Source organism: Martes martes (assembly GCF_963455335.1).
Source record: "Martes martes genome assembly, chromosome: 12".
NCBI lineage: Eukaryota > Metazoa > Chordata > Mammalia > Carnivora > Mustelidae > Martes > Martes martes.
The window spans coordinates 59,457,027-59,477,464 of NC_137900.1; the positions used below are offsets into that span (position 1 = coordinate 59,457,027).

At 53.3% G+C, this 20,438-nt stretch overlaps 3 protein-coding genes across 5 annotated transcripts; all 3 read right to left on the reverse strand.

Annotated features, from left to right (window-relative positions):
• Nucleotides 1-251: 251 nt before the first annotated feature.
• RPP25L (ribonuclease P/MRP subunit p25 like) lies at nucleotides 252-2,529 on the reverse strand. The gene is made up of 2 exons (XM_080820810.1): nucleotides 2,489-2,529; nucleotides 252-1,092 (listed from the first exon to the last, which is right to left on the reverse strand). Exon 2 carries the CDS (start codon nucleotides 1,056-1,058, stop codon nucleotides 567-569), a length of 492 nt encoding a protein of 163 aa, XP_080676936.1. The 5' UTR covers nucleotides 1,059-1,092; nucleotides 2,489-2,529; the 3' UTR covers nucleotides 252-566.
• A 1,546-nt stretch (nucleotides 2,530-4,075) lies between these two features.
• Nucleotides 4,076-10,251, reverse strand: DCTN3 (dynactin subunit 3). 2 transcript variants are annotated; one of them, XM_080820812.1, is made up of 7 exons: nucleotides 10,119-10,251; nucleotides 8,744-8,828; nucleotides 7,912-7,998; nucleotides 6,243-6,326; nucleotides 5,233-5,288; nucleotides 4,583-4,642; nucleotides 4,076-4,389 (listed from the first exon to the last, which is right to left on the reverse strand). In XM_080820812.1, exons 1-7 carry the CDS (start codon nucleotides 10,212-10,214, stop codon nucleotides 4,300-4,302), a joined length of 558 nt encoding a protein of 185 aa, XP_080676938.1. In that variant the 5' UTR covers nucleotides 10,215-10,251; the 3' UTR covers nucleotides 4,076-4,299. The 2 variants fall into 2 exon arrangements, with proteins under 2 accessions (XP_080676938.1, XP_080676937.1); XM_080820811.1 differs by having other exon boundaries at nucleotides 5,233-5,291.
• Nucleotides 10,252-11,019: 768 nt separating this feature from the next.
• ARID3C (AT-rich interaction domain 3C) lies at nucleotides 11,020-18,812 on the reverse strand (the record flags this gene model as incomplete). Of its 2 annotated transcripts, XM_080820816.1 has the most annotated exons (8): nucleotides 18,640-18,812; nucleotides 17,388-17,774; nucleotides 15,458-15,530; nucleotides 13,477-13,660; nucleotides 13,046-13,335; nucleotides 12,292-12,474; nucleotides 12,009-12,098; nucleotides 11,448-11,548 (listed from the first exon to the last, which is right to left on the reverse strand). In XM_080820816.1, the coding sequence occupies exons 2-8, from the start codon at nucleotides 17,700-17,702 to the stop codon at nucleotides 11,448-11,450; spliced, it is 1,236 nt and encodes a 411-aa protein (XP_080676942.1). In that variant the 5' UTR covers nucleotides 17,703-17,774; nucleotides 18,640-18,812. The 2 variants fall into 2 exon arrangements, with proteins under 2 accessions (XP_080676941.1, XP_080676942.1); XM_080820815.1 differs by lacking the exon at nucleotides 12,009-12,098 and having other exon boundaries at nucleotides 11,020-11,548.
• Nucleotides 18,813-20,438: the final 1,626 nt, after the last annotated feature.

Sequence of the window (20,438 nt, forward strand, 5' to 3'; positions counted from 1 at the left end):
GAATCACTAAGGCTCAGAGTACTACTTGCCCAAGTTCACAAAGCAGTAACTTACTAGCAAATGGCAGAATCAGGATTCAAATCCAAGTAATCAGTACCTGACATCATGACCTTAATCACTACACTGTAAATCACTACAATGTAAAAATTCTGCAAAAGAAAAATGTCCCTAAATTAGGGGTGGGATAGAAAGGCACAGGGACTCCCCCTCCTTTATTCCCACCTCCACATAGCAGGTCAAGCAGAGGCTCATCAAACAAATGGGCAGAACGTTTATTTCCTAACCCACTCCCTGGATCTCTGTCAGAAGAAAGGACAGAGGCACAGTAGGTAGAATGCCAAGTAAACCCTTCTTAAGCAATTCAGCCCCCAGCTGAGACTGCACACCTGTAACTCTTCGTAGCAGTCCCTTTTCACACTCCAGAAAGAAGGGGAAGCAGGATAGGGAGGCCCATTTCTGTGGATTCAAGTCTTGTTGGGGATGTTGAACAGTTACAAGAGGCTTTCCTGAGGAGGCAAAGCCATCCTAGACATTCATACGTGGAAAACAGCTTGCTCGGCACATCTTCAGGACCAGGTGTCTCGAACCCTTCTTCGGGGTCGTGGACCACAGCTGGAGCTTGATGTGGGGCCCAGGCCAGGGGGTGCTCCTGGAGGCTGGTAGCCACACTCATTGGGGTCCAGGGGGTCCCGGCTTAGCAGTACCCATACTGCAGGTACATGGCGGCGCACCGTGAGGGGATCCAGGCCTGTGTCAGGTGAGACTGGCACCCAGCTGTCCTCAGTCTGCAGGAAGCGCAGCTTGGTTAGCTGGTGCAGGCCCGGTACACGCCGCTTGACAATCTCAGCACAGCTGACTGCCTTCCCTGCAGCCCGACCAGAACCTGAGAACACCACATGCCGTGCACCACCACCCTCCAATCGACCCAGTGCCAGCCCCAGTAGGTTGCGGATTTTGCTGCCATCTCGGACCCGCATCTCCAGGGTATCAGGAGGTAGCCGAGGCATCGGAGAAGGTGCTGGGAGTTCCACAGAGCCAGCTTTCCGGTAGTGCTCCATTCCACTTGCTGTTGTGTCTGAATTTCACGGTCCACTGCAGGGAAGTGTCAGATGAATGCTGGGCAATACGCCCCAAGCCATCCTCTAACCCCAGCTCTCCAGGAAATGGTCCCGCTCCTCATCCCAGGCTTCCCAGGAACAGGACTGTATCCCCTCACCACTGGCTTCTCAGCACAGGTGCCATGCCTACTTTATCCTGGGAAAGGGCAGTATCCCAAACACCCCATTCTTCTGGACATAGCCATAAGCCTCCCTGCACCATGCAGTCCCCGACACAGGGCCAAATTCATCAAACACTGGGCTCTTTAGGATAGGCCAAGCCCCCTCATCCTAAACTCCCTAGGACTGGGACTGAGCCTCCTTCACCTTGAACTCCTTGGGACAGGGCTGTGCCCTTGAACATGGACTTCACCTCCATTTTTACCTCAACCTGTACTTTCTAATAAAGTTCTTTCCAGTTTATCTTTCTTCCAGCCTTTTTTTTTAAAGCTCTACACCCAACGTGGGGCTCCAACTCATAACCCCCAAGATCAAGAGTTGCATGCTCTACTGACTGAGCCAGCAAGGCACCCCTTTAGCTATCTTTTAACTCAGGCAAAAGACCCTGCAAGCAAAGCATCCCTTGATGGGAACCAAAACTACCCCTCAAGCAATAAGGTCTGTGTTAAGGCCAGCAAGACCCTCTTTGGCCCCAAGACAATGATGGACCTGCCTTTTACTGCCCATTGCACCTACAGACTAACCGTTGCCCCACGTTCTCCTTGTATAAACCTAGAAGCACTGTCAGCACTTTAAAGACAGTTTTTGAGACAGCACTGAGTCCGCTGTCTTCTCAGTGTTGGCTCCACTGAAATTAAGTCCTTTCTTGTTTTATCGACACTCATCTCTCTGCCTTTGGATTTTGTCAGCCGGGAGTGGCAGAATCTGTTCTGTTCGGGACCCCCAGAGCCAGGTGCTTTTGCGTCCCTGTGCCCCGGTTACAACCTTGCCGCAGACTTTTGAAAACAAGGCTAAGCGCCCCCCACCCACAGCTCTCTAAGACAGGGACAAGGACCCCTCACTCCGCTCGCAGAGGTTCCTACACTCCAAGCCGCCTGGCAAGAGCAAAGAACCCTCCTCCACATGCTCCTCAAACAGAACTGAACCCCTCCCCCATTCCGGGATCCTAAGAATAGGGCCGAGCACCCCTCACCCTGAGATTCCCAGTGTTGATGCTCCCAACCCAGGTCACTCAGAAACTCAAACAGAGGCTTGACGCGGAGCGCTGCGTGGACTACGCCTAGAGCGGGGTCCACAGCACGGCCCCCTCCACCGCCACGGGCGGTCCAAAGCCCAGCATGCCTCAGACACCAAGGAGCCAGCCTCCGCTCTCCTCCCTGTACATCCAGACACCCGCATCACCGACCCCAAACCCGCGCTCCAGCTCTCACCACCACGGCTGCGCACACCTCCGGTTCAATATGGAGCCAAGATGGCGCGCACGCCGGGAGCGCGCCGAAGCCGCGGGGCCGCGCACGCCGGGTAGAGGCGGGGCCTGCGGGGCCGTGGCCTACCGGGCCGTAGCCCGCGGTGCCTCAGCGGCAAAGCGGAGTTTGGCCTGGACGTCCGGAAGTGAGCTGAGCCAGGGCAGCCTGAGACCATGAATATACAGGCAGTCTCCGCTGCTACGCCCTGGGGAAGGGGCACCCCTACCGGGGCGCAGAAGAGCCCCGCGGAGAGGAGCCACCATCAGAGACTCGCGTCCCAAAGATGGGGAGGATCCGGCCATGAGAAGATGGCTGGGGGGCGTCACCAATAGAGCGCGTGCAATAGCAAAGGCGAAGCAGTGGGTTTCACTTGACTGGCCGAGAGGTTCCGTTTGAAGTGGCTGCTGCTGCGCGGGGGAGAGCGTCGGTCACCGAGTTCTGAGCTTCGACCTCATCCTGTGGGCATAGCGAGCCACGGTGGCTTTTCATCAGGGGCCAGTCAAACCAGTTTGTGTGCACAGCTCACTCTGGCTGCCGCCAAATGGGGTGGGAGCTGGGAAACTGGGCCGCAACCGCGGGTGAACAGGCGGCGGGGTGCCGCGCGTGCCCACGGATACTCGTATGGTGCCTAGCGCATAGTAGAAGCTCAAATATTTGTTAAATGATTTCAGAGAATGAAACAGAAATAGCAGTTGGAATAGAGATTAAGTTGGGAGATAATAGGAGGTAAGTTTGGTGAGTTGGTGACTGTACTGAGAAGAAGGAAAAAATCTAGGATGACTCCCAAGTTTCCATCTTAGAGGACATGCTGAATTTGAGATGCTAGCGAAACGGTGCAAGGGGGGTGGCTGGCGGGCAGGAAGCTCTAAAGGGGTTTGGGGCCACAGCGCTCCCTGAGACCACAAGGGGGCAGCAAACACTTGGTGGAGTGAGGCACCAATCTCCACCTCCGCTCCATCAAGCTCCCTCCGTCTCTATCCCAGCCACCCCCACCCCCACCACTCCAAAAACAGCCCGTGCCCACCAAAGAGCCCAAAGCCCTGCAACCAAACCTCTTCTGGGCTCCTCTTCCCGCCTAACAGCACCAAGTAAGCTCCTAAGAGAGAAACCTCAAGGATCCTGCCTTTGCACATGCTGCTCCCCCCGCTCTGGAATACCCTGCATATAACCTTCCAGGGCTGCCTCCCCCATCCCTTTTTCTTTGGTGCTCCAAAGGACCCAGTGCCCAACTGGTGGGATGGGTCTTTTCCTTGATCATCTCTGCAGCTAGTCTGTGCAGTGCAGGGATCACATCCTCCCCACCTAGCATGATATCTGACATTTGGAAGATACTTGATAAATGTGAGATAAATGAATGCACGAACAAATCTTCCACTCATATTAATCAAATGAGAGTATCTGTGCTGAGAGCTCTACATCCCCCAGAAAGCCAGACCAGGGTAAGTATAGCTCCTGGTCCAACCACTAGCAAGGCTGACAATTCTGCCCTCTACCACCCTCGTCTTCACCATCATTCCCATCATAGACCAGGAAGTTGGCACACACCTCCAGTGATTTCTATAGTTTATTGTCACTGGAATAGGACACTGATGTGGGGAAAGGGTGCAAATAGCAAACCTCAAGTAGCTAGAGCTCTGACCCCAGAGCCCCACCTGAATGCAGGTAGGCTGAGAATCCAGTAAATACAGAGCTGCCTCTGCCCTGTTACAAAGGCAGTTTAGCACACTGCCCTGGAGCCTGGCTGTCCTGGCCCACCCAGGAATGGGAAGCAGCCATCATTCCTCTGCTGGCTTCACTTGCTTGGCGGCCTCTAGCTGGCAAAGTAGCTCATCCCACTGCACAAACTGCTTGGAGAGAAGCATCGTCTGGCGGCAGGTCAAGGTGACAACAAAAGCCTGAATGAGGGAGTAGAGAGATCTTCCATCTGCCAACAGGTTGGGAAGGAGGGGAATAGACAGGGTCATTGGGATGGGGTAAAACAGCCAGAGCTGAAGATGGAACAAAAGGACAGGGCTTTGGACAGCATTCTTTAGGGGCCTGGCCGAGCAGAAAGGATACAGTCTTGTTGTATTCCTCCAGGAGAGCCTTGGACTCCTCAGTGATCTCCACACACTGGTCCTATGGGGCCAACGTATGACAGAGAAAGGAGCTGGATAAAGTCCCCACTTCCCACTAACTTTCCTGCCTTATAAGGGGCCCTCACTCCCCATAAAGCCTAGAAAAGGTAGTGTTTAACCCCAGAGCCAAAAGGAGCAAATTTCTAGCAAGGCACAATCAAGCTCCAAGATGGGTACCTTAACAGCAGTCCTAAGGGGGAGTGGACTACTCATTTAAGAAAATATTCCTGCTAGTTTATAGACATATATATATACTTCCTTCCCTGTCCCCTACATTTGAATCCTCTCTGAACTTTAATCTAAGGCCTGGGAATGGTAAAACAAAACAGAAAACAGCTCCTCCACTCATAGTCAAGGACACACCATTCCCAGAAATTCTTGGGCACCTCCCATCATCAACTTTCTGGTGTCTCAGAACAGTCCTACTCAGAGGCAAGAGACCTAAGGCAGATGGAAGATAAAGGATAAATCTTCAAGTTTCCCCTGGAGCTGACATGAGGATAGCCTGAGGCTGCTTCCCCAGGTAGCACGGGTGGGGACTAGGAGCCTCACCACCTCTACTTTCCCTTCCACTCCTCTCCCCTCCCATACCTGCTGCTGGATGTAGATCTGGGCCAAGCGCTGCAGGCGGGCAGCATGCTCAGGAACTGCTGTAAAACACAACACACACTGCCTGATGATGCTTGTGCCTTCCCCCGGGACTGCTCAATAGTCTATTAGGTCTTCAGCAGGATTAGAGTATTGAGTGGAGAAGCTAAGCAAACGCCAGGCTTCATCGACCACTGCAGCTAAAGGTGGCGGGGCTCCCTGCCCACCCCAGTCTTACTCTAGGACCCAGAGGGGGCGAAGATACAGGCTCCTAGGAGAAAACAAGGAGGGGGTCCCCAGAGTTGCCCCATGCCCCCACCCCAGTGCTGTAAGCAGGATGAAGTAAAGAAAGCTTTGCTTATCACAGGATCTCTCCCTTTGCTCTCAGCCCAGTGGGACCAGATCTGCCTGGAACAGGGAGCCTGCAGGTGGGTTGAAGATGAATGCCAGGTTCCTATGCTGGACACCTGGAATCCAACACCCAGAGCCTTGGCCACCATGCTGGGCCCTCAGCTTAAGGCTGTTAGACCCTCAGCAGATAGCTGATCAGGGGTGGGGATAGGGAACTAGGAAAAAATACCTCCAGAGACAGACAAGATGGATATCTGAATTCAATTAAAGTCACTGTCTGCCTGTAAAAACAGGCCCAGGGACTGCTCTGGGAAGTGTGGTGGGAAGAATTTACACACATTCACAAGCGTGGCAGGAACTCGGGCTTTACAGCACCATGCAGAACAGATGCTGAGAGGATGAGGAAGAAGGTAGAAGGAATACCCAGAGTTGGGGGCTGCTGGACTTAAACTAGTGTCCTTAGGTCCAAACTGCCTGAGGTTCTGAAACTGACTCTGCTCTGGCCATTTTAATCCCAATGCAGGTAGCAGGTACCCCCAGGATGAGGGTAAAGATAAGGAACAGACTTAGCTTGAACCCTGGGCACCTGAGGCACAGGGAAGTCCTGGCTATCCACCCACCTCCCCAAGCAGAATAGTAGAGCTGCAGCCGCAAAGAGGTACCTTTGATGTGAGCGCTGTCCAGCATGGGCACCAAAGCCTCCACCTGCTCCAGGAGTGCAATCTGGGATAAGATAAACTGCTCCTCTGAGGCAAAACCAGACAAGACAGTGAGGTAAGCCTGGGCACTGCTACTCCTATGTGAGGGGCTGAGAACGTGGCAGGGGAGATGGCTGAGTCCTGGAGCATGGGGCAGCTACTCTGCCCACTGCCCCTTCTCTAGGTGCATATTCCCCCATTCTGCCCCCACCTCTCCTAGATGCCTCCGGTATGAGCCATCTTGAGCCCAAGGAGCCTCTACGTTTCTCCAAATCCCACCTGTCTTAAAGTTTTAACTCTAGGGCCTCTTCCTCTAGCCTCCTATTAACAAACTCAGTGAGTCCCTCTGACACCACAGGAGACAAAGTACTTCAGACTTGGGTCTCCATGCCCAAGGACGCCTGGGATGGTATGAAAGAGGAGACATGCGCCAGACTATCAGGCAGGTTCTGCTCGGTGGCCCTGAAAGGCAGGGACAATTACAAGCTTCTGGAGAGCTGGGGCAGTAACAGCAGAGCCCAGTGAGAAGAGCAGGATCTGGACTGGACCTCGCACAGGTGATTTCAATGGCTGCAGTGAGCAGGAAGCACATTCAAGAAGGGATGACTGTTATGTCAAATGTTGGGAGGCAAGGATGCGTATCAATTAATAGAGGAAAAAGAATTCAATTGGCTGAACTGGTGCAAAGAGAGCACAGGAAACAGAGCTACATGGGAAGGTATATCCACAGACTATAGAAGGCTCTGAATGGCAGGCTAAGGAATTAGGATTTTATTCTAGCAAGGAGAGAGATGGAGATGCTGAGGTTCCAAAGTAGACAAAGTAGCATATTGATGTGTTTGGGGAAGAGGATACTGGATTACATGCATGGAGAGAAGGACTACGGTCAGGAAGAGGACTCGACTGTAACTATTCATGTATGAGGGGACAGATACTGAGGCAGTGGACTGGGAGGGATGGAGAGGCTGGACTCCATAGTCGGTGTAGGAGAAGATCTCCTGAACTTGGTACCTGAGCCATGGCAATGGTTTAGGGATGTCCTGGTTCACCACCATATACCTCACACCAAGGATGGTCTGGATCACAGCAGATGATCAGTCATTACAGTCATTAAACATCTTTTGAATGAATGAACAAACACAGGTACTTGGCAAGCCCTACCTCATGGAGTGGCTGACTAAACTGGGTAGCAGACATTGCCAGGTCTAGAACTATGAAATCCCAGTGCTTTCTCACATGAAAGAAAAATGTTGAAACTCATACCAATATTCTCGCCTCTCCCAAATGCAATGTTCTGCTCCCACCCTTTTCTAGAAGCTCTCCTGTCTAGTGAATGGAAGTGAGGAAGGTTCTGAAGGAAAATCCTAGAGATAGATCACTGATAGAACACTGAAGTAGTTCCCACTGTTGCTGGCACTATGGCCTGCAGCTGGCTCAGAATGATACCACACCCAAAGCCTACTAGAGGACTACAGGATGACCTCAGGCCTCAGCCCAGAGCTAGGCCAGAATTCCAGACAGCAGATTCCAGAGCTGTATCCATGAGAGGACTGGCAGGGTGGCCATCTCTGTGCCCAGCTTCCCCCACAAACCATAATCCCCAGATGCATGTGCACACATTGTCCAGCACTACCTGCTAATATGAACTGCAGCTTAGAGGCATCAGGTATGGCAATGCGGTCAATGTATTCAGGATCCAGATATTTGATCAGGTCTTCAACTAGAAAAGAAGCAAGATGGAAAATGGAATGGGGCTGGGGAGTGGGGAATCTGTCTTATGAAGGATATTAGGGGATATTAGAAGGATATCAGTGGTCAACCTTGCGGAGAGCCTTGAGTGGGAAGATGACATCCACAGTGCCCATCAGCAGACCTCCATCAGGCCCCACCTCCCTTTCTCTCCCCTCTGACCACCTCCTGGTTAACCTCAGCCTTTACAGCTGGGAACACAATTGTCTCCACTATTCTGGGGCCCTCAGCTTTCCCACTGACCTATCTTCAACAAAGGTGGAAGGTCCCTTGCCCCGTAGTGCCACCAAGACAAGTCAGAGCTTTTTCCAATTTTTAGGTTGCTTGCTTTGACATAGCAAAAAGGTATAGCTAAAAAAAATAAGGTATGGCAAAAAAAAAAGGTATGGCTAAAAAAAAAAAAAATTAGACCCTGGGGCTCTCAGGGTCTAATTTCTTTCCTGCCTTTGAACCTTGCCTATGGAAATCCCATATCTCTCCTCCTTACTCTACCAAGAGGATCTTTGAGGCAGAGGTCTTATCCCATAACTTAGGACACTATCATGGGCTTGGAGTTTAAGCACAACACCCCACTTTACCATTTCAGCAGGAAAACATCTTCACGTTCTATCGCTATAGGGCAATTCCAGTGACCTGCCTGGGCTGGAGGGCAAGGACCATGTCCCACGAAGCACAGGCATAGGAAGGTCAGGCAGGCACCCTATGGAATCACTTACTCTTTTTGTACAGAATCTTCACTCTCTCCCTCTTGCTGGCAATGTTCCCCAAAGCCACCTGTACCTTGACTAGGCCATCAGCCACCTGTAAGGGGATTGAAAGTTAATTCCAAGATTCACCTCTTGACTCAAGCCTTGAAAGAGGTAAAAAAACACTCATTCCCTCAGACTCCCAAATCTCCTTGTCCCAGCAAAGTAGGCTGGCGCCTTCTTTTGTCTTAAAGGAGATGCAACCCCACCTTCCAGGAATCCTCAGTGTGAAGGGGAAGATAATCATGTAGTCCTTGGGAAGCTTCAAGTCTGTTGGGAGATAATTAACTATAATTGCATTCATAGGGCATTAGTATATCCTATATATTATATTCCCTGGTTCCTACCTATCTAGCTGAACCTACCTAGACTTTAGGGGTAGAGGATGTGGAGTCCCGATATTAAAGTGTTAAACAAAGGGAGAGGCTATAGGAGTGAATAATCTCACCCAGGTTTCTAAAACCTGTATTTTAGAATACAGGATAAGGAACGCCAATATGCAAGGGTCAAATATATGGGGAGGCAAATAGGACTAAGCAGCAACAGCTATAGAGGAAGGAGGAAAATTAGGATTTAGTGTCATAGATGTCAACTGAAGCAAATGTTTTGAGAAATCAGTTCTCAAATGGGGCATAATCTGTTACTGACAACTAATTCCAGAAGAAATGTACAAAAAGACATCATTACCTCTGATGCACTTAACACCAGGGAATGCCTGACACTCCGCCTTCAGTAAAAGATCTTCTCATAGTAAAAAGGGGATGAGGGGGTGGGGGTTGAGAGAACTAAGCTTCACGGTTGTCAAAATCCAGTCACTGGTGTGAAGGAGTCCGGTCCATATCTCAACACCCGGTACCCAATCTCTTCCCCTCCTAGTCCTGGCTCTTTCAGACCTCGCCTCCCATCCCGGGGGCCTTCCTTATCCACCTTTGCTCTGCCTCCTCTGGCGTCCCATGGCCCTCCTTCTGTACAGTATTTAGCAATTAATGACGCAGGGCTCTGTGACGGCCCTTCCACTGCGGACTCCAGCTCTTCGTGATACTCTCTCTAGTCAGTTTCTCGAGTGTGTTAGGTCTCCCCAAGCTAGTCCGCGAGGGCAGAGGAGGAGTCTTAGTCACAGTTCACACCGAGCCCATTGCAACTGGTCCTAATAACCCGCAGTGCGCTCTATACGAAAATGGACCCCGAGGGTCCGATAAGCTCTGGAAGGTTTCGAACTTTTATTATGTCAAAAGCCAGGCTGCAGGAGATGAAACTGGAGTGGTAGCATCCATCCCAAGGACCAGGCCAGTAGACCGCTCTTGCTCTGCCCCAAAAAGAGAGCACTGGAAACCAGATCGCTCACCTTCCGCGAGCCGCGCGGCCCGCCCGACCCGTACACCCAGCGCTCCAGCTCCTCTACACGGGCCTGTAGCCGCTGCACATCGGTCACAGCCGCCATAGCTACTGCCACCCCGCCTCAGCCGGGGATCAGCCAGAAGGCGGGACATCCGGCCAAATAGAGAAGGCTGGCTAATCCGAGTGCGTGGGTGAACCACGATACGGGAAGTGGCGTCACGATTCAGCCCTCCGATGCCGGAAGTGACCGACAGGGCCCGTGAAAGATGTCAAAAGCTGACTGGTTACCTAGGCAACGGTTACCCTAGCCAAGCTGTCAAGCCCTACCTTAGCTTCCAGCTTCTGCTTGTCAAGACAAGGTTTTGCCTTTCTTCTAATTCCAGGGAACCGGAGAGGTTTCCCACCCTATTCCCCGAGACTGCCCATATAAATACACCTATTTTTAAAGGATTGATCCTTTCCCATAGATCAGTAGGAGACTCCCTGGGATACCACAATCAAGAGTCTTAGAGGTTCAAGCGATTAAATGTCTTGCCCAAGGACACCCCACACTCCAAAGTAGAATCAGGATTTGAACTCAGGCAGTCCGAGTCATGAAATCCAGCCCCTCTATTTTCCTTCCTTCCTTTTTAAAAAAAAGATTTTATTTATTTATTTGACAAATCACAAGTAGGCAGAGAGGCAGGCAGAGAGAGGGGGCTCTCCTGAGCAGAGAACCCGATGAGGGGGCTCGATCCCAGGACCCTGAGACCACGACCTGAGCCAAAGGCAGAGGCTTAACTTACTGAGCCACCCATGCGCCCCCCCCAGCCCCTCTACTTTCGTGGATATTTGCTGTTCTCTCGTCCCCTCTGAGAACCTCTGGCCTCAACCCCCAGACCCAAAGAAAAAGGAGAGGAGGCACTGGAGAGGGAGGGACTGCAGCTTTATTATTCAGATGTGACCTGAGGGACGAATCCTTCACAACACCCCAACCTAACCCTTCATATGGCTTCTGAAGAGAAGCAGGTATGATTTGAAGAGGTGGGGTCCTAGAGATGACATTGACACAGGGAGGCACATGAGGAGATGATTGGGATTACTGGGGGCAGAACTCTTTGGTAGATGCTGATGCTGCTGGGGTCAGGCAGGGAGGAGATGCTCTCCCTTTACAATGAGGTAGATGTAACATTGAGAGAAAACTCTTTGGCTTCAATCCCACATGGCATCTTGGGGGGGGGTCATGTCCCAGGGCTGGGTCCTAGAGTGGGCACCCTGAAAGAATCAAGGTGTGGGGGATGTCTCCTCCCCTCCCCTCAGCATTGGAGCTGGGACTCTTAATTCCAAGTGGGAGTTCTCATGGTGAGGTGCTGGAAGGGGGTCCTGTAGGGAGCAGAGGTGCAGGGTTGGTTGGACCCTGGGAAGCTGGCACAGGCTGGCGACGGGCAAAGAGGACACCTGACAAAGGGGTGAGGAGATGGTAGAGGGAAAACACAGGCAGGAAGGGGTGGGCACAGAAACAGAAGAGGAAAACAAAAGTCAGTGTCCTGATTGTTAGAACACCACACACAAATCCCTGCCACAAACCAATGAGGACAAACCCCTTAGGTCAGTGGAGACTCCTATGCCAATATAGATACTCTCAAATAGGTAAACAAGAAATATTTACACTGATACATAGGCCCATGACAAGGCAGACATCCCATGGTACCCATGCCAGAGAGGTCATGCCTTAGACCCCATGCCATTGTAGACACCCCTTTAACCCATGCCATTGTAGCAATCCCCTGACCACCACATTACCCATGCAAGTTTGGATATCCCTGAACCTCATGCTAGCTGAGAAATTCTAAAATCCCCATGCCAGAGCAAATACCCCTGACCTCATGCCAGTATAGACAGCCTGCAGTACCCATACCAGTGTAGACCACCCCGTTGATCTCTAGTGCCATGTTGATACTGCTGATACCACTGCCTGCCAGATTGAGAGGCCCATCCAGCCGCTCTTCTGTCCAGGAGGGGCAGGGAGTCACATTTTGGAGAATCAGGCTTCAGACTTATAAGCTCCCCCCTCCATCCTTATAGACAGCCCCCATTCCACTTCTGCCCAACACCTATAATCACACAGTTGTCTACTGAGGGATCTTTCTGCCCCACCTCCAACACCTATGTTCTCCCTCAGTGCACAGACCCCTCCTCACCCCTCAGGGGAACCTTGCCACGGGGCAGGAAACTGGGGGGAACTCCAGGTCGAGGTGGGTCTATGTGCCCCATCAGCACAGCCCTCTTCTCTGGCGGCTCCTCAGGTGCCAACTTCTCCCTTGCAGTTCCCAAAGCCAGGCCCACAGGCAGTGCCAGTCGAGGGGCTGGAATTCCGCTTTCCTCTGGAAGAACAGGTCATTCAACTCTCCTGGACCAACCAACTCTGCCTCTGCATTTGGTTTACCTCCCAGGCCTGGGACCAATGGAGGTTACCCAAGCTGAAGCACCAAGTGTGATCCGCCCCGCCCCATCCAGAGTCTTAGCCTCGAGGCTCTGAAGTTGTCGAGCCCAAAGGGCCAATATATGCCTAGGTTGGTCCAAGATAATGTGAGGGCTTTCCTTGTTATTAGTTATTAAATAATACAGGTCACAGGAGGCAAAAACTACATGCAAATAGGAGCCCACGTTGGACAGGTGTGGAATGGAGCTCCTCTAGATAAATGGCCTTTTTCTGAACTTCAGGCCCACATCGCAGTAACCCGTACCCCAGACCTCCCACGGCTTCATTGACCCCAAACCTCAGTACACCTGAACCTTAGCTGTCGGCAAACCCCAGCGCCTTGTCAGTCCTTACTGCTCTCATACCTCAATGCCTCCCAGACTTCAGAGTCGCCACATTTTAATGTTCTCTATGTTTCAGCACACCCCCTAGGTCTCAGAGACGCCCAAACCTCAGCCCCTCTCCCCTCACACCTTTCTTAATGGGGCTCGGGCTCAGCTGCGCGCAGGCGTGAGCCGGCAGGCCTGAGGCGGAGCCCTGGGCAGGACGGGGGCTGGGCGTAGGCGTCAGCGGGGCGGCGCCGGGACCGGAGAGGTGGCCCGGGGTTCCCCGAGGGGTAGGCCCAGCTAAGCTGTAGAGCGGGGCGGCGGTATACGCCTGACGACGGCCCTCGCGTCGGTTGCTGTCGATGGCTGCCTGGAGCTCCCCCGGGGAGCTGAGCGCCCGCGTCTCGCACTCGTAGGGGTACAGGTACTTCATGTACCTAGGGACGGACGAACAAGGCAGGGTGGGTGGGAGGCTGGACCCAACTGATCAAGCCCACCACGAAAGTACCCCTGGGCCCTCCACGCCCTGTGGTCCCCTCCCCGCGCCTTCCCCGATACGCTCGCGCGCCTGGCCTCACTGGGTGCGTAGAGTGAAGGCTGCCGACGTGATGGTGGTGGGCAGGCTGAGGCCGCGTGTGACCTCCCGCCACACCTTGCGGTTGATGACTTCCACCAGGCCGCCTTTGGCTGTCACCAGACGAAAGAGCGCATACAGGTCCAGCACCTGCTTTGCCATGATGGGCACACGGTTCACTGGCGTCCCTGGTGGGAGGTGGACAGAGAGTCAGGACATTAAGACTGAGATCCTGTGGGCGGACACCCTCAAGGACTGAAGGAGTCAGTTACCTGAGTGAAGCCAGGGTACAGGGCGGGACCTCTGAGAAAAGGGAATAGGGAGGGATGGGGAGGTGGGATTCCAGGCAGAGTCCACAGAGCCCCCAAGCCCTGCATTGTAGCAGGAAGGACAGGAAGCTAGATCAAGGGTCGGCAAACTTCTGTAAAGGTCTAGACGGTAAATATTACAGGCTTTGAGGGTCAAACCTCCTCTGTCCGAACTACTCCACTCTGCCATATATTGAAAGCAGGTATAGAGATTATTTAGAGGAATGGGCCCAGCTGTGTTGCAATAAAAACTTTATTTACAGACCTTGAAATTCGAATTTCACATGTCCTGAAATGTCATTCATCTTTTAATTTTCCCCCACTATTTAAAAATGTAAAAACCATTCTTATCTCGCTGGCGGCTAGATTTGGCCAGCAGGCTTAAAAGTTTGCCGACCCTTGGGGTAGACCGTAGTAAGGACTTCCTGACAGTGCTGAAGAGCTGGACTCCCCTAAGCAGGGGCCCCAGGATGGCTGTCCGAGGTGGGGGCATGGCTGATAGAAGCAGCGGCCCACGGCTCCGCTTGCCAACTCCGCAGCTCACGCCGCCCCCGCTGGCCAGTCCTGACAAAGGGGCCTGTCTGCGCTGAGCGATGGGCCCCAGTTAATTCCTTACCGATCCCGTCCCCTTCCGCCACCGCCTTTGGACCCGAACAATTAGCTGCGGCCTGATTAATGGGGGGAAATTATCGGTCCCGCGGGACCTCCTCCCCCAGCAGAGTGAGCGGAGGGAGGCAGGGACCGGAGGGAGGCAGAGCTCCCGGCCTGAGGGTTATGGGAAGGAATGCTGGGACCTGCTCAGACCACCCTACCCCACTTCCCCAGCGGAGGCAGACCTCGAGGAAAGGGAGGGAGGGGACATTGGGACCAGAATGACTGGGCCTCCCTGGGAAGCAAAAAAGACCTGGGGTCCCACTGATGCTCCCTGGCTAGAAGGGATCCGGAAAGGGGATGCTGGGCCTGCAGTGGGAGCCTGGGGGACTTTGACCAGCAGCTGCGCTAAGGGAGGGGGGTGCAGTGCAGCTAGTTAATTAGTGGCTTATCAGGCCAAGCTCCGAGTGAGTTAATTAGCTTTGTAGAGAGAGATAATGAGTCAGTCTTCGGACCCATGAATCTGGGGAGAAGCCTAAGTGATGGACTGCCGCCCACCCTGATCTCCTGGACCCTTGCATTTTCTTCTAGCTCTGAGATTCCTGGAAAGGAATTCCTCCTCCTCCACAACCCCAAATCACATGGTCCCCAGCCTACCCCTGGGAAGTCCTTCCTTCAGTCTAATCCCAGTCCTTCCTGCTGTGGACAACATTGGGAGTCCCCTGCCTAAAGTAAGGGGAAACTGAGGAGAGACAAGGCTGGACAAAGGGTCACTGAAAGAGGAACAAGGCATTCCCAGCCACCCAATCCTGGGAACCCCCCCAAGCCAACCCCTTACCAGTTCCCCCTCCCACCCTCCCAATTGATCCCACACTCATTAACCTGCCAGTGGGCTGGCCACTAATTAATCCCTGGGTGGAGGAGGGGGGAAGGGTCAGAGGTTAAAGATGCTATTGAGGGCCCAAAGGATAGGTGTTGCCAAGCTCAGGCCTCTGCAGAGAGGACCCAACCTAGGGACTAAACCCTGGGGTCTCCCTTCCTCAAAACTGGTAGGTAGGGGTCCTTCCCTTACATCATCCCACTCACCCCTCTTCTGCATGAAGCTAAACAGGTCATCCAGAAATTCCTTCCTCTTGGGGTCTGCATCAAGCTCGTACAGCTGGGGAAGGACTGAGGTCATTTTTCAGCTCCACTGACTTCCCCCCTCCCCTTGGGACCCCAACTCAGGTTATACCCTGAATAAGGGTTCTTAGCTGAAAGGGTGAGTAGGGTCTGAAATGTGGACTCCCTGGCATTAGACTCTCTCCCCGTGAGGGTAGGTAGGGGCACTTTTTTCTAATATACACAGAGACCCTCCAAAGGCCAGGCAGGCCCTGGGAAACTCAAACCATCCCTCTGGGGAATAGGGGACTGAGAGGAAGCTTAGGAGGTCCAGCCTGCCCTCCAGGGCATGCACAGAGCCCTAGGGAGGAAGTCAGGCTAGGAGAGTGCATCACATTGAAGAAACTGACAGATGTCTCTGAGGCGCTCATTTACTCTTGCTCATTCCTGCAAAGGCTTCTTGCTTTTCACATCTCCATGTATCAAGGCTGGGGACGAAGGGCAGAGATACCTCTAACCCATTCCTCAGGCAGAGTGGATACTCAGAAGCTCCTGGATTGAAACTTGGGGCCCCTCAGCCCACCTTCTGGTCTCTTGCCAGGGACAGTGACCTCTCCACTATAGAGGCTGCCACAGAGGTAACGGCCCTGCACCACCCAGGATCTGTGGGGTCAGAACTTGGAAGGCCCAGAGGTCATTCCACACATTTGCAGTCACCTGGAGCCTCATCTCCAGTTTCACCTCTCAAATACCACCCAGGAGAAACAATCCCAAGAGTAACAGTCGTTTACTCAGAATAACAGTCCCTGAGTAACACCAATAGGTAACACTCCATTCCCCAAGAAGAACTCTCAGAATAAACACACACACACACACACACACACCAAACACCCATAAGTAACAAACCCTAGAGTTCCACTTTAGACCTACACTCCCACAAGAACTGAGTCCGAAGTATTAGATGGATACACACAAATAACACACATGCTCTCCAAGTAATAATTCCCAGAATTATAGCCAGAAGAAACAGTCGCTAGAACCACAGAGCTCTGAATAACTCTTCCAGTTTGACGCTAATGCCACAGAGTACTAGGCACAGATGAATACTTCTGGAAAATACCCAAGACCAACATCCTACAAGTAACATTACCAGGACAGCACACCTAGAGTCAGAGTCCTTCATAATACCCTCATAGTGACAGCCTGAAGCAGTGCCTTAGAATAACAACCAGATGCATTCCACAGAGAGGAAGAACCTCATATTAAGGCTCCTATGAGTAAGATCTTGTCATTCCCAGCTGTGCAGGAGTCCTTTAGTCACACTGCGGCTGTAGTGGCCATCACAGACTAGGAACTGTCACCCACAGACTTCAGTCCAGGGAGAGGTTTGGATAAGGGCAGTGCACCAGGGAAGAGATGAGGAGGCTATCAGCTTGCCAGAGGACTAGCAACCTCCAGCCTGCTTCGAAAGACAGAAATAGGCAGCCCAGGAAACCCCCACTGGTTGCTGGAATATGACCTTGTGACTTGATGTGGGAGAAGGTAGGGTATGATGGTTCTGGCACTGGAATCCTCATTCCTCAGATCCCACTCCCTCAAAAGAATTCTTGAAGCTCCTCACCCCTCCCACTTTTCCTTCCAGCCTCACCAAAAGCCTCTAGTCTGTCATGCCTCCATGTTTCTGGGCGTCTCCTGCACCTTTCAGTGTGTGCCTATGCACTTCTTTCCATGTCTCTGGGTGTCTGTTTCTCCCTTCCTGTCATTTTCTATCTTTCAGTCTTCCCCCTCTCTCCAAGTCTCTGTGTCTCTGTCTTTCCATTCTGCAGAGGGCAGTGGGGGTGGGTGGGTTAAGAATCCCCTGGTTTTGCCTTTGCCCAGAGAAAGGGGAGAGGGCCTGACATCGAGGGGGTCCTACCTGCTTGAACTGTTCCTCGTAGGTCCATTCATGGGGATGAGGTCCAGGGGGTTGGCTGGAAGGTGAGCTGGGGCCCCGCGTCCCTGGACGGCTCTCCTTGGCTGCCTCCTCCTCTGCCCCGGCTTCCTCCCCTTCCTCATCCTCTTCAGCATCCTCCTCTTCTTCAGTCCCAACCTCCCCCAAGGCCCCCTCAGGGGCCTGCAGGGTCCGGGGGCCAGGCAAAGGAGGTAGTGGTGGTGGCAGTGAGCGTGGGGGGGGCAATGGCCCCACCCCTTGGGCCAGGCGGGCTGCCTGCTGCCTCTGCAGGGCCTCCATTACAGCTTCCAGGCGCAGTCCCCCCGCTGGTGAGGGGGCTGGCACCAGGCGGGGCCCCGAGGAAAGGGCCGCCTGTGGGGGTGGGAATTATGAGTGTTGGGCCCTGCTGCCCCCACAACCCCCAGCACAAGAGGAGCTGGTCACTGATTCAGGGAAGTGTAAGGGGGCCACAAGAAAAAAAGCAGAAAGATAGCTTTCTCAGAGATGACAGACAGAGGGAGAAAGAGCAGGAGAGACAAGAAAGGAGACCCAAAGAGATGGAAAAGGACATTGACAGAGGACAGGTAGAGAGAGCAGATCAGAGAGGGTGACCAGCACCAAGAAACAGAGAGAAGGAGAGGGGAGCGGGGAGAGAAGGCGAGAGCAAAAGAGAGATCCAAGCGAGAGTCAATGACAGGAGAGGTACAGAAATAGAAATAGAGATGAGACTGAGAGACAATGAGAGATAGAGGTGGGAAGAGACAGAGATATCCGGCAAAGACAAGAACGGAGAGACAGAAGTGGGGAGAGATGAGATTGATAGAGATGCTGGGTAAAGAGGGAAGGTAAGAGACATAGAGAAGCAAGAGATAAATAACAAGACCTGAGTGACAGGCAGTCCAGAGAGGGACAGGGACAGAGACAGAGCTGGAGAGAAAAATAGTGAGACAGTCGTTGAGAGGGACCGGGAAATAGCGACGCAGCACGAAGGAGACAGAGACGGAAGAGGGAGAAGAGATTAGAAGGAAACAGGGCGAGACAGTAAATAGGGGGAAACAGAGACAGAGGCAAGGAAAAACAGACGGAGAGACGGGGCAGAGACGCAGAGGACCAGCACTGATGAGGCGCGGGAACAGAGGGCGGCGGGGGCAGAGCCTGGGACCGGGCGGGCTGGGGACCCCGACCGCGGGGTCTCGACGCCCGCTCTCTGGCTCCCCACGGCCCGCGGCGCACTCACCAGCCTGGCGCGGCCCGGTGCCCCCGGCGTCTCCACGGCGATCCCTCTGCTCCGCCCGCCTTTCGGGCAGCTACTTGCTCGGCTCGCTTCCCTGCGCGGGGTCCCCCGCCGTGCGCTCCTGCCGCCGTGCGCTCTTCTGGCCGCCGTGCGCTCACAAGCGGCTATGCCCGCGCGGCCGCGGGGGCGGGACCCGACAGGGGCAGGGCGGGCGGGGGCGCCGGGGGAGAGGCCCCGAGCGCCTCTGCCGATCCCAGCCCCCCAACAGGTGTTTCCCCCTTCGTACTATCAGACGGGGGGGGAGGGGGCGCTGGAGAGCTGCCGGGGATCGTTCAAAGGAGAGTGAAGAGTCTAACACCATTGGACTCTGGACCGGGGCCCCGTCACACCAAGTCGTGCCCCCCAAATCCACACTCAGTGCCTGGCAGTCACACAGAGATAGCCGTGTTCACACCGTGTCACAAGTTCAGGCACACAGCCGCCCTGTCTCACATATCTGGTTACACGGACATTACAGCACCAGTGGCCTGGGCAGGTTGTGATCATGATGCTAGGTGAATGTGGAGGGCCTGCACAGAGCAAAAGCTTCCCCCCTGCCCTGCCCAAGCGCTGTCCCCAACCGCATGCACGCTGCAGCTTGCGCAGTCCGTGCCCACAGTGGTGAATGCACACATCTGCACTGACACGCAGAGGTCCCTGAACTGCTTCCGCACCCACATCAGCAGGCTACACACGCCACACGCAGATACATTCACACTTTGTTGTTGTTGTTTTGTTCTGTTTTAAAGCTTTTGTAACCTTCTGTTATGGACATTTTCAAACATATACCCAAGGAGAGTGAATAGTATTATGAACCTCTGGTATCCATCCCACATTTCAACTGTCTTTCTTATCATTTTGCCAATCTTCACATGCTTCCTCAACCATTTTGTGTGTGACTCCACAGTTTCTATTTCCAGACCCCTTCAGCCAACTGTTTCAGGCCCACTCTACCCCCAGTGATCCCCCAGAGGCTGAGATTCTTTATCTTATTTGGGGGCACTGAGTGGCAGGCCACGATTTGATTTTTCCTCTGAGAAGCTTGGATACCCACTCCCCTTCCTAGGCACCCTCATAACTTCTCCAGTTTCTTCCTGTGCCCAATGGGATGGACCTACCAAAAGCATGACAGCCATCCAGAAATGATTCCAAGTGTGTGAGTGAACAACCTGTATCTATTGATTTGACACCTGGCTTGAGTATGAAAGTCAGCTATGTCAGAGCCAGCACCAGGGACCATCCTCTGACCTCACACCCAGTGAGGCACACTGTTCCCAGGGCCAAGATTCCTCAAGGAGGCAGAAATCCAGGTGTGACTTTGCCTCCTTCCTCTTCCCCTCCCCTCCCCTCCTCTCAGACCCAGCTTGTCCTGGCCTGGATCACTAGCTCTTCTCACTTCTCTTCTTGTGCTCCGTAACACCTTGCAGGTCGTCTTCTTCTTCTTCTTCTTCTTCTTCTTTTTTTTTTTTTTTTGAAAGATTTTATTTATTTATTTGACACAGAGAGAGAGAGATCACAAGTAGGCACAGAGGCAGGCAGAGAGAGAGGGGGAAGCAGGCTCTCCACTGAGCAGAGAGCCCCATGCGGGGCTCAATCCCAGCACCCTGAGATCATGACCTGAGCCGAAGGCAGAGGCTTAACCCACTGAGGCACCCAGGCACCCCACCTTGCCACTCTTCTTGTCCTCTAACCTCCACCCTTGTCCCTCGCCCAGATTCCATTGCAGCACTAAGTCCTTGTTCTCTTTGACCCATCCCTGGTCA